This window comes from Manacus vitellinus, unplaced genomic scaffold, assembly GCF_001715985.3.
Source record: "Manacus vitellinus isolate BGI_N305 unplaced genomic scaffold, ASM171598v3 scaffold_5_pilon, whole genome shotgun sequence".
In the NCBI taxonomy this organism is placed as follows: Eukaryota; Metazoa; Chordata; class Aves; order Passeriformes; family Pipridae; genus Manacus; species Manacus vitellinus.
Genome location: NW_021940682.1, coordinates 5177424 through 5189592, shown reverse-complemented (window position 1 = coordinate 5189592; position 12169 = coordinate 5177424). Strand labels below are relative to the sequence as shown.

At 47.8% G+C, this 12169-nt stretch overlaps 1 protein-coding gene across 1 annotated transcript; it reads right to left on the bottom strand.

Annotated features, from left to right (window-relative positions):
* Nucleotides 1-3968: 3968 nt before the first annotated feature.
* On the bottom strand, nt 3969-12163 carry HDHD5 (haloacid dehalogenase like hydrolase domain containing 5). The gene is made up of 7 exons (XM_029963553.1): nt 12066-12163; nt 11739-11851; nt 10522-10615; nt 9995-10028; nt 9414-9588; nt 8892-9080; nt 3969-8284 (listed from the first exon to the last, which is right to left on the bottom strand). Exons 1-7 carry the CDS (start codon nt 12069-12071, stop codon nt 7915-7917), a joined length of 981 nt encoding a protein of 326 aa, XP_029819413.1. The 5' UTR covers nt 12072-12163; the 3' UTR covers nt 3969-7914.
* Between the last annotated feature and the right edge of the window lie 6 nt (nt 12164-12169).

The window sequence follows — 12169 nt, the reverse complement described above, 5'->3', positions numbered from 1 at the left end:
TTTGCTTGGGGCTCTGTGGATGATCTCTGTTTTCTAGGGAGCACGAGGCTCGAGGCCAGGCCAAGGAGGATGATTCTGCCTGTGTCTCTCTTTCATGTTTGAGCAGGGCCCAGTGCTCCTTGACAGATGTCTGAAGTTGCCCAGTTCAGGATGGCTCAGAGTGGCAGTAAGGGTTTGTGAACACCAACTGTGCCTCCTAATTTGGTTTCCACCAAAAGGCTGGGTTAGACGGCAGTGGAAGTGTCTCTGGTCCAGGGCAGAGGATATAACCACTTTCTTGTGTTCTGGATCCTGGCCTTTATCCAAGGTGGGCGTGTTCACCTGACACTTCTCAGGGCAAGCCAGTAGTTGTGTCACTGGCACGATTCATGTGTGCTCAGTCCTGAGAATTAACTCGATTGGTCTTGATCCTACCACATTCACCTATTCCACTGGAAGAAGAGTTTTCCACTGGTATGAGAGGACATGGAGTGAAAACCATGCATCCATCTGGGCTGCTCAGGGCAACAGCCCTCACGCTGAGAGGGCTGGTCCTGCCCTACCTGGGCAGCAGACAGTGACAGCTTTGCCTCGTTGGCTCTCATCCTCTGGGTTTCCTGGGCAATGTGATTCCCTGTGTGCCACAGGCTGGACATGCTCAACTTAGCTGCCCTGGCAGCCTGCCAAAGACACTCACACCTCCTCTGCTTTCAGTGGAGAAGCTTTGTTTCACAAAGGCTGTCCGGTGTCTGTACCACCTGCTTGGGTAAGTGCAACTGGGTGGGGATCCCTGGGATCCCTTTGGGAGGGATGGGCTGTTGCCCACAGCTGGTGTGCTGATCTGGGGAAATGGGCTCTGATATGGCAAGCAGGTGGTGTGGTGAGCCCAGCCCAGGGGAGCTGGGGTGGAGCTGTGTGCTAAGTGAAGGGGCACCTCCTGCACTCCAGGATCACGGTCCTGCTGGGATAAGGCTGAACAGGGCAAGAGGAGGCTTATGGAAACAGTTCTCCAAAGGCCAAAGGACACCTGCTGGGGCTGTGAAGGTCCCTGTGTCCAAGGTGGGCAGGTGGAAACAGGGACCTGCAGCTATAGGGCAGCTCTGAACAGGGATGACAGAGCACCAGGATGGAGAGTGGGAGCTCAAGGGATTCCTTGGGGTGACCACAGGCCCCAGCACTGCAAACCCAACCCAAACAAATAGGTGAGAATAAGAAAAGAGCTTGTATGTGGGAAAGGAAGCAGAAATTGAAATTGTGCCTTAAAATGGGAGGGAGGGGAGAAATGTCTTCTACTTGAGAAGGCACTGAAGAGCTTTTTGTGGCACACTGTAGGATGAGATATGACAAGATGATGCTTCCCGTGTGATCTGGTTATTTAATGCAATGTGCAGTCCTTGGAAGTGTTAGTGCTTAACTATTTACTGTTAAAACATTAAAAAGCTAAACTATAAATAGCTTCTATAGCAGTTCCCAAGCTATGTTTCTGGGTTCTTTATGTATTGATGTGTATGCATAGTGATGTGTGTGTATACATATATTTGAAGGCAAGCAGCAGACAACAGAGTTTCGTGAAACAGTCATACTGAATATCTGAAATGCTACCACTTCTAGTTTACACTACTAGTGGAAACAAGTAGTGTGCCCTCAAATATACCCCTGTTGGGGAAAGGCAAAACTTTCTTGAGGACTGAACTCGGGAGGAAACAAAATAATGACTCAAGTTCTTGGGGGAAGGGAAAGAAAAAAGAAAAAAAAAAAAAAAAGAGGCAGATATATGCCTGAAAGAAAGACCAGAAACTAAATAGCTAATTATACCCTGCAGTAAGCTGTCAGAAACTGGCAGCAGTGGGAGGGAAGGAGGCAAAGCTGATCTCAGTGAGTTTGAGCATAATCTGCTCTAACCATACTTAAAATGCCTTTTGTGTGGGAATGGAAGGTTCTGGTATTCTCTGACACATGCTTTGTACTGCACTTATCTAATCCATTCAAACGGTCAGGGCTGAAGGTACAGACAAGTGTAAAAGAGTCTCACCTGGCCAGTGCCAAAATTCAACGATGCCTCAGCTTCTGAATGCAGTCTTTGTAACTAAACTGCTGATCCAGTATTACAGTTCAGGGAACACAGATACTCTTCAAAAGGATATACAAGTGTAACAGCCTATTGCTTGTAATTACATTTCGGTTCAAAGAGTTTTCGATGCCAGCATAAAATGCCAAGACATTTCTTCCCATGCTTGTAGCAGGGCAGGGGTTTGGAGAGTGGATTTGGGGTTTGATCTTGTTATTTTGTACTTCCTCAGTCTTAGCATACAGTGTGTATTGAACTGACCCTGAGGAGAAAGTTCTTAGCAGTTGAACTGACTGAAAGGGAAAAGTGGGTTTGTCATAGTAAATTTAGAGACAAGTGTTTTATTGGTGGAAGTTTGGTTCCTTGAGAACGTGCAGCTGCCTTGCTGGTGTGGGATTTTACACTGATGCAGACTGGATCTATAAAGGTCTTAAAGTGCATAGTTTTCATCAAATTGACTGTGACGGTAAAAAACATAAAGACTTGTGCTTTTACAATTGGGGTGAGTAAGATTCAGTAATGGAAGGGTTTGGGCAGGCCCCCAAAGGCAACAGTTACCAGGGCAAGCAGGTAACTGCATAGCTTGTGTTCAAGGCCCACCAGTATCCACACACTAAGCACTTTTCAGGGGTTGCCCCTGTAGGCACTTCTCACAGCATTCACCTGGGAACAAACTCCAACTTAAATAGGGCTCCCAATCCTCTTTTTCCAGTTGGTCCTTCTTCAGTGTTTCACAGTGCTGGTGTTTAACTCTGCCCCTTATGGTGGTTAAGGACTTCTGTGGGACTCTACCTTCCACCTAAGGCTGCCTCCAGGGGACACCTTAACCCCAGGCTGCCCTTTTGCTTTGACAACAGTGTAGTGATTAAAAGCATTCATCTGAGAGGATCAGGTTGTGATCTCTTTCTGCTTAACTAAATCTTGATATGACCTATCTTGGGTGTGTGATCCATCTACCAGAGTACTTGGTAAAAGGAGGATGCTGGTTAACACTTTTTATTATTACAGGTCAGGGACATAGGTCATTTCTCCAGGATGTAGAATATAGTTCTATTCCTCTCTCTGCTAAGAATGGGAATCCTTGCCCAGTCCATCCAAAACTGCTTTATTGATTGTTGCTTTCAACACCAAGATCTCAGGACTCTACATCACGCTTGTTTTGCTGTCTAATGTGACTCCTGTGAGCTGTGAACTTTGTAGATGGAAAACTTTCTGATGGAATATGCTATAAGAACAATGCAAGTGAATTGGCTGTTCCTAAGATCATTAAAAATGACTGTTTCCACCTGGAATCTTTAATTTTCCATTTGCTGTAGTCAGTGGACGCTTTTGGCTTTAATCCGAAAGTTAATACACGTCTGCCTAATTCCTCACCTTTTTTAAAAGGTGAGGCTCTTGTCAAAGTTGGGTTTCTTTTACGATCACAAAGGATTTAACATTGAGTCAAGTAAGCTTCCAGTGATAAGGATGGCTTTCCCTAAGTCCTTAGGCTTGTTGTTCATCTGCAATAGCAGATTAGGTTGGTGGCATCAAGCTTGTGGTTTCCCCACATAGTAGACATTAATCATCACAAACAACTGCTTAGGTCAGGTCACAACTAAATGCCTACCCTGAAAGTACCTCACATATAGGTGGCATCCCAAAATTCATCTTGACTGTGAACAGTCAGACCACAGCTTATGATGTGTCCTTTCCCCACCTCTACAGAGTAGGTTGCACTCATCTCACCTGACTATGGCAGATGTAGAGCTCACAAGAGATTACAATTTGGCTCAGACAAAAGAATTGCTGGAGAGGTAACTTTTAAAGTAGTCCCCTCAAGAAAATCTGATAACAGCTTGATGAACACACAAAAAACCCCCAGCATTTGCCCTAATAATCTTCTGGGGCAAAGATGTGAAAGAGACCAGGACAATAATCATTAAATGTACACACAGCAAGTTAAAATTTATTTCAAAGAAAACATCTTTTATTATTTTATATATGTTCTAGATCAAAGTAGCAACTCTGGAACTGCATTGAAATTAACATGAAATCTAAAATAATCACAGCTTCTGATCTCTCTGAATGATATGTAATCACTCTGCTACAGTGCACAGGACACAATCTGAAACATTACCCATTTATTAAAGGGAGAAAGACGTGGCAGGATTAAGATTGGAAGAAAGGGAACAGTAGTGCTATATGACTCCCTGAATGCCATGTTAGTAGTTGCATGTGTCCTGTGGAATAAAGGAATTGACTTCTCTGGCCACAATGTTATTGCATGACATAAAAGCTCTCTACTTCAGATCCAAAACAAGGTCTATCCCCCTTGGTTCCTTCCTGCTGTTCTCAGCTGCATACTCCCTTTAAGCTTGACTTAAACCTGTTCATCTTTGGAAGATGGAGTTGTTATGATTAGGTCTTCACCCTGTTTGTTGTATAGGGCAGTGCACCACATAAATATTAAGGTATGGGATCAGCAGTGAAGTCCCCTCTCCAGCTTGGTCCCATAATCCGCACAGAAGTGCAGTATGCTTGCTCCAAATAGAGAAACATGGCCTCAGAAATACCACTTCTGTGCAATACGTGAGACAAAGGAAGAGTTTTGTTCCGGCCACACTCGAAGCTAATTCCAGGAAGCTACAGTTCCAAGGAAAAAAGATTTCACTGAATTCTAGCAGTAACAGATGTCTATAAATGAACTGCAGATAAGCTAGATGCCTGCACAGCACTCTAGCACAAAACTCGTGGAACAGAAGAGACCTGGCAAACACTTCCATTAACAGAGACCTTCCAGAATCAAATCAGTGTCTAACAGCAGCTGGAAAAGCCAGATTTCTTACTCCATCCACTGGGTCCATGCAATTCCTAGGCAGGGACTTGGACAAAGTGCACTGTTTTAAGGAGCTGAGAAAGAGAAGAGGGGAAAGGTCTTCGTGTTGCTCAGACCAAGGGTTTGGCTAATTAGTGCACAGAGCAACAAGCAAAGTCTTTTATGAAACCTTACTTGGTAAAAATTGGGGAAAGGGTACAAGATTCTTCTAGATTCCCTCTCCTCCCTTCTGTCCAATTTCAACTCGCAAGCAAAGCATTTCTTAAATTCCTTATCACTGAAGTTCCTCCTACGCATTTTTAAGACTCCCAGAAGACTGTTTCAACACTAACATGGTGAAAAAAAACAAATCCAGAGCTAAAAGCAGATTTGGAAGCTGAAGCAGATTCACATCAGTCAGCTCACCTCCCTCCACTGCTATTCCAAAGATGGAGATGCCTGGCTCACTCTGTGCAAACGCAAACCTCTTCCTGTCTTGAAAGAGGTGCTACCTCCCTCCTCCTGCTACCTACCTCGCTTCTGGCTGGGATGTGCCATGCATGCTGATAGGAAATTACAGCTTGGGATTTCTCACCCCTAAGGGAAGGCTGGTTCAGCAGCACCTGGTCTTTTGAGTAACCAGCACCACGGTTTTTACAAGTAACAGGACAGAGCCCTGCCAAAGGTTGCTGCGCACACAGGTGGACAGACCTCGGTATTTCAGCAGGAAAGTGCCTACCACACGCAGGGTGTGGCTCACATTTACTGCCAGCAACCAGCCCAATACTGCAAGCAAAGGGAGCATTCCTCTTTCTGCATCAGATGGTACCTCTGAAAAGCAAGCCTGAGGGACACTGGAGCTAGTTTATGAATAAATGTGTTTTGGACCTCCAGTTCCAGGCCTTGCACTCTGGGCCTACAGCACAACTGTGACTGTGGAGATGCACTGAAAGCTAAAAGGACCTTCCTTATGTTGTATGTGAAGTCCTTCCCTGTGCTAACTCTTCTGGATACTGGAGACAGGCCCTTGTCTTGTGCAACTGGATGAAATGGTAATTTTTCTCTCCAGTGAAAGGGAAGGATTCTGTGTTTCTCACATTACAGCTGCTTTTAGAAGTAGCCAAGTGATTCTTGTCCTGATGAGACAGAGGAGGACAACCCCAAGCAGTGCTAAGAGAGGAAGAAACTTCCCACTATGGATTTCACAGGAGGAAAATTCATGCAAAGAGAGATTTTTCTGCCCCAATTCATAAAGTAAGGGATAGAGAAAGAAGCCACAGAGAAGGACTTCTTTTGCCTGGGTCACTGACAGAGCATCCAGTCCTCTTCAAGATGCAGAGTCTGGCACAACAAAGAACAGAGCCTGCACTGCAGTGGCCTTCTTGGAATACACATAAGTATTGAGAGGATGGAGAGCTGCTGAAGCAGAACTTCAGTGCACATGGATGCTGAGACTTGAATTAAGAACTCAAACTTCTGTGTAGAACATTTTGTTTGTACCCTGTGTATGGAGCTGCCTAGTAAAGCAGGAGGGAGGGAAGAAGAGGCAGAGCAGATCTATTTCTGATCTTTCAGTGTTGTGTGAGATGAGTAGAACTAGGAACACCAACTCAGTTGTGTTGGCTCCAAGGCTTTTCACCATATGCACAGACTGATATGTGCTTCTAAAATCACAATGCTCCTCTAGAATTAAGATACTCTTTGCTGGGCCAATCTTTCACATGAGTTTCTCATGCAATCCTTGCTCATCTTCTTTGTAATGTCTACAGAGACACAAGTCTTGATCTTTCTCTGGACAGCCTGAGCTAAGAGAACAGAGGCAATAGAAGGTGGATGTTGTTAGGGACACGGAAATGTTCCTGGGCAGGCAAGTTCCAGTTGCTAATTCATGTTAGGGGGACTCTACCTGCATGTTAAAGAAAGAGGAGGGAACAGAGGTCAGACCATATGCATATCCCTGAGCTGCAAATCACATGAGAGGAAGAAAAGAAGTGAAATACAGAGAGACATTTGTATTCTTAAAGATGAAGACTGGGGATTTGGGACTTTGGTACCATCCTGGCTTGATCTTCTTTTTAAATCCTTGCATGTAAGGAAGGAGTAAAAGTGGACTGTGACTCTTTCTGTTTAACCTTTGTTCCAGTGAAGGGCTCCTCTTAGAAGCTGTGCCAGCTGGAGCAGGTGGGTGGTTGTTGCAACAGTTGGGATCAGGGCGGGTGCCAAAAGAGCCTCTTGCTGCAGCACTGAGTCCTGGGCAAAGACAACTTTGGAAATTCAGACTCTGTGGTAGTTTCCTCTGCTTCTGAGAGCAGGCTGCTGGCTCCCTAGTGGGATGTGAAAAGGTAGGAGTGTTCACAGAATGCTAAATAGGCAGAAGCGAACAATATAACTTTCACCTCAGCCCTGCAGCAAGTTGCTCTGGCTACTGCAGCTTCCTTTGAGGGGCCTTGCCTCTCCATAGCTGCCAGAGGACTGCAAAAGAGGACTTTGTTTCAGACTGACAGTGATGCAGTGGCAAATCCCCGAGCAAACAGAATTTGTTAAAGTCCATAGGCACTTATTCTTTACAAGGAGAATGTTAAGACTTAAAGCCTTCTCTTGGCACAGTGCCACCACAGCACAGCTTCTGGTGTGCTCGTGTCACAGACTGGACAAACAGCACACTGCAGGAATGGTACAGTGGCTGATGGGAGCTCCTTGCATGGGAAAGAGCTTCATCCTCAAATATGTTGAGAGGAGGAGGGTGGGCTTGCCTGATCTTCACACACAAAGGGGGGAAAAGAAAGAACTCTGATAGCTGAACAAAACTGGGATTGCTGGGACAAGCCTTCTCCCTATACCCTGTTTCCATTACGGCTCAATTATTGAGGTACCGTCACAGTCAAAAGCCTGTGGGCAGCTGTCAGGATTGCAGAGGAGTACCAATAAAAGTAAGGGGCTTTTAGTGCTTTAGTTTTCTTTCACGTTGCCTAGATCAGATCGCTCCAGGTCTCTCCCCATTCTTCCCCTCTTCCCTTTCCAGTACATAAAATCCCTTACAGCAGATCTTTGGGCACACCTGTCTCGGCCTCTAGCTCCAGTTCTCTTTCTTGAAAGCAAGTTGCACAGCATCATTCACATCCTGCACTATGTAAGACGCCTGCACCAGGCTGGGATCAAAGCAGAAGTCCCGATGTCCATGGAACACCGCCTCGGTCGTGCACTGCTCTGTTTTGCTGGGAACACCGTCGTCGCGGCGGTAGACCCCAGTGCAGACCAGAATCGAATCGCAGCTCTCCACTGAACTGTTGCAGTCCTTCCTCAGCTCCAGGTAATCCTCAGTTTGGGGACTGGCTGCCTGTGGGTTCCTCTTCCCCCCAGCCCGGACCTGGTTCTGCTGAGCTGACTTGAGGTAGTTGTTGTAGAGGTTTGCCCCATAGACGTCAGACATAGGGTTATCCCTGGATAAGGTCACAGTGCGAAACAGGAATGAGAAACTAGCCCATGCATCTCTCTCTGGCTCTGGCAGATTGGGATTAAGAAAGCACTGAAGGAGGAAGGGGTGTGAGATATTCACTAAGAACAAGAGGATCACCCAGACTGGGCTAGTGAATCCACCCCCCAGTGTGTCCTGTTCAGGCCACATGCTTCACAAACATCTTCCGAGTACGTCAGAAGCACCCCACATCATTTTCAGCCATTACTGTGTTGTGTTCCCTACGTTTCCAAAGTGTTTGGCCTAACTGGGCTAATGGTGCTACATCTGAGTCTCTTAACTTTGTCTTCAGTCACCACTCTACACACACTCTGCATCAGCAAACAGCTCTCCCAGGCTGACAGGGTCCTTCAAAATATTGGAAATGTAGGATGTGAAAAGCTAGTAAGCCTCTGTTCCAGGACGTGAGGCTCCAGAGACACCATGGGGATTTTGGTATTAATTTTAGAAGTATCCAGACCAAAAGAAACAAAAACAAAACCAAAAAAAAAACCCCAAAGAAACCCCAAAACTCCAAAGAGAAGTCAGTGTGCAACTCCCTAAGGAAAGCAGCAGGAAAAAGAGTCTCTTACCCAACTGCATAGAGGCGTCGGATGGGAGCCTTCCAGCCCTGTTTCTCTGCCTGCTGCTTGATCAAGTACTCGGCGTAGCGGTAGGTGACTGTGCTGGGTTTGCCAATCAGCGCCTCGTACTTCAGCTCCCTGCCCGTCACCTTCTTGTAGATGTCCTCCAAGCAGAGAAGGAAAGTGCCATGGCCGAACCTGCTCCAGAAAGGACATCATCAGTGTCCCCAGTCACGCCCCTGAAGCAGCAAGCGCTCCTCGGTGAGGAGAACCACCTGCTGTAGCCAGGTTAACGCCTCGTCTGGATGTGGTGTCTACCCACACACACACCTCCACAGGCAGTGGTCTGGCTTTTGCTTCTTGAAAGCTTTAGGCTTTGTTTCTCGTGCAGCTTTCGTGTCTCTGCTGCTAACTACACCAGACAATCGAACTTTTAAAACATTCAAATGCTAAAAAAATGCAGTAGGAAAAGATCGTCTGCAGGAGAGGTATATGAAATAGTCTAAACCAAGCATCACACATGCTTTTCACCTGGGCATCTTGGCTTCAGCCATCCACAGGAGATCCATGTTGCAGGCCAGGATAGGCAGATGGGGGTATGGTACATCTTGCGGCTCTGCCCCGGGGTTCCCGTTGCTCAAGAGTACATCAATAATAAGTTGCAGGCTTGTCTCCCACCTCACCGGCTCACCAAACAGAATCACCCCTGGAAGATTTCAAGAGATGTTTGGAAACTCACAGCATCCAAGTATAGGACCCACTACCAAAAGCCACCCACTAACGAAACCACTCCTCTGCTGGGATGCTCTGGTGAGTACAGCCACCACTGGAACACAGCTGGTGCCAGGGCTCCAGTCTGGGTACCACTGCATCATGTGCACCACTAGTCCCAGATATTGGAGCACGGCAGAGAGAAAAGCTGGCTTTGCTTTTACCCAGATTGTACTTCATACTGCATGAGAGCAGCGAGGCTGCCTCCCAACTGTATCCTCTGAGTGTGCTGCCCGTGGATACCAGTGAGCCAACAGCACGTCATCAGCTCCCATCCCAGCTGGCCTGCCTTGCTGTTAGTTCTGCTGGCTGTTCATATGTAAACAGAGGCTCCTGCTTACCTTCTATAGTGGGGAAGCCAGTGGTTGGAGGAGGCTGCCAGAAGAAAACAGAAGGCTGGGTTAGTAATGCAAAACCCAGTGCCATCTCCAAAACAAAACTAAAAATGTGCTCCCTTTGAACCTGCCAAAGCAGTTCCACAAAAAGGCAGGGCAAGGCCACCTGGAATCCTGAAGAAAGATTTCCCTCACCTCCCCCCTACCATCCCAGACAGGATTTCTGGGATGCAGACCTTGCACTCCTGTCTCAGAGCTGGAGATGTCAACCAAACCGTCTTACCCCTCACTGCAAGGAACAGCAATGGAAGACAGGCACGGCATGAGAAACACGAGGGGAAAGTCACTGCCCCTCCTGCAGGAGCCAAGGCTGTGAAGAGCAGAGAGATGCTGGCTGCTCAGCATCAGTCCCAGGCTCTCACTGCGGGGAGCCACTGGCAGCCAGCTGCTCCGTGCCTTTGCAGCCTCTCTGCCCTGTCCATGCGGCCCCACTGCACCAGACCACCCCTTCTACTGACACTTCAGGAAATTACCAGTTCCTTTGGCCTCCGGCTCTGATCCACCATGTCTAACAGGGGATATGCCTTCCTCAGCGCCTCTATGGTGACCACGTGCTTGAACCCCAGGCTATTTCAGACCATCAAGGAATGTTGTGGAGACTGTTGAGGGTTTTTTTAAGTTACTTGCAAAAGCATCTATAGGATTAAGGAATACGAGTCCTAGTAACAGATCAGTTATTGAATGTGGTAATGCATAACCTCATGGCTTTCAGTCACGCTGTGCTTCAATCTATTGATAGCCCTAAAGGTTACAACTAAGAAAAACAGACTGGGGTGATTCATCAGCAATCCCTGGAACTGGGTAAAGAGCAGAGACCACCACTCCAAGCCTTGGTCAGCTCAGCTGGTGCAAGGAAAATGGTCTGTGCTGATAAAATTACACAAGCCAAGCACGAGTTACATCAGCTTGCAGAACACCCTGCCCTTGGTTTGTCTATAGGCCTCAGGGAAACACACATTTTTGTAACAAATGAAGTTAAATGTTGAGCACAGAGTGTGCCCCTGCGTGTAGAGGCTGAGATGCTGTCAACACTGCAGGCAGTTATTACCTCCTTGCAGACATGTCTGACCTGCTGTTCCCCCACCTCATCCAGGCAATATGCATGTGGAATTGTCATTTAGACCACTTCCCTGTACTGGGATGCTCTAACTCTAATGATATTTCATAGAATCATAGAATGGTTTGGGTTGGAAGGGACTTTAAAGATCAACTAGTTCCAACGACCCTGCCATGGGCAGGGACACCTTCCACTAGACCAGGCTGCCCAAAGCCCCAACATATCTAAGTTCCTTTAATTGCTGTCAGTTGGGGGTGATCTCTAATGGGCTTTGCCAAGAAAGAACAGGAGGAGCACAACTTCATCTCAAAAGTGAGACGGGCCCAAAGCTGATGGAGTCCTCACAGTGACATCCCACCAACTGGAACAGCAACCACAGGAGAGGTAATTAGCGTGAGTTAATCAGCATGACAACCTAAAAACTGAATAAGGGCAGCCAGGAGGTGACCAAGATGGAGTTATTGCCACCCCCTGAGCTGCTCCACGAGGATGACCAACGACCTTTCTGTCTCCTCGTGGTTCTACAAGCTGACTGAGTGCCAGGGGCAGCGGCAGGGCAGGAGCAGCAGCCTTTAGCTGGGAAGCTGCAGCAGAAAAGGCAGAGCACCATGAGGCACACGGAGCAAAGGATACTTGTGGGCAATCTCCTCCACGGGCCCCTGCCCGGCCACCAGCATGCACTTCTGGTGGAACTGGCTGAAGAGCTGCAGGGGGCTGTGGGACAGAATCACCTGCTCCGGAGACACCTGGGGGAGGGTGGAGAGGATGGCTGGGAACCGCAATTAAGATTTCGCCCCCCTCCTCCCTGCGGTCGGGTCGCATCGCTGCCACCTGCCCCTCTCCGAAGCGAAGCCAAGCACTCGGAGTGATTCCCTGCCGGGGCACTCGCGCAGGATGTGCTCCCTCCTCCCGGCGCTCCGCTTCAACGCCGGAGCGCTCCCCCAGCCCCGTCACCTTTACCTGCATCTCCAGCGCCCGGGACAGCTCTTGGGCCTTGTCCGAGCGCAGGCAGTTCCCGGCGTTGGTCAGGAAGACGACGGGCACCCGGAGCCTCCCGCTGCCGT

What these genes read in the sequence shown, in the direction of transcription:
- HDHD5 (XM_029963553.1), bottom strand. An exon ending in GCTGAAGCCAAGATGCCCAG is followed by an intron (nt 9,081 to 9,413) that starts GTGAAAAGCATG and finishes TTTCTGGAGCAG; the next exon opens with GTTCGGCCATGGCACTTTCC. An exon ending in CGACGCCTCTATGCAGTTGG is followed by an intron (nt 8,285 to 8,891) that starts GTAAGAGACTCT and finishes GACCTTATCCAG; the next exon opens with GGATAACCCTATGTCTGACG.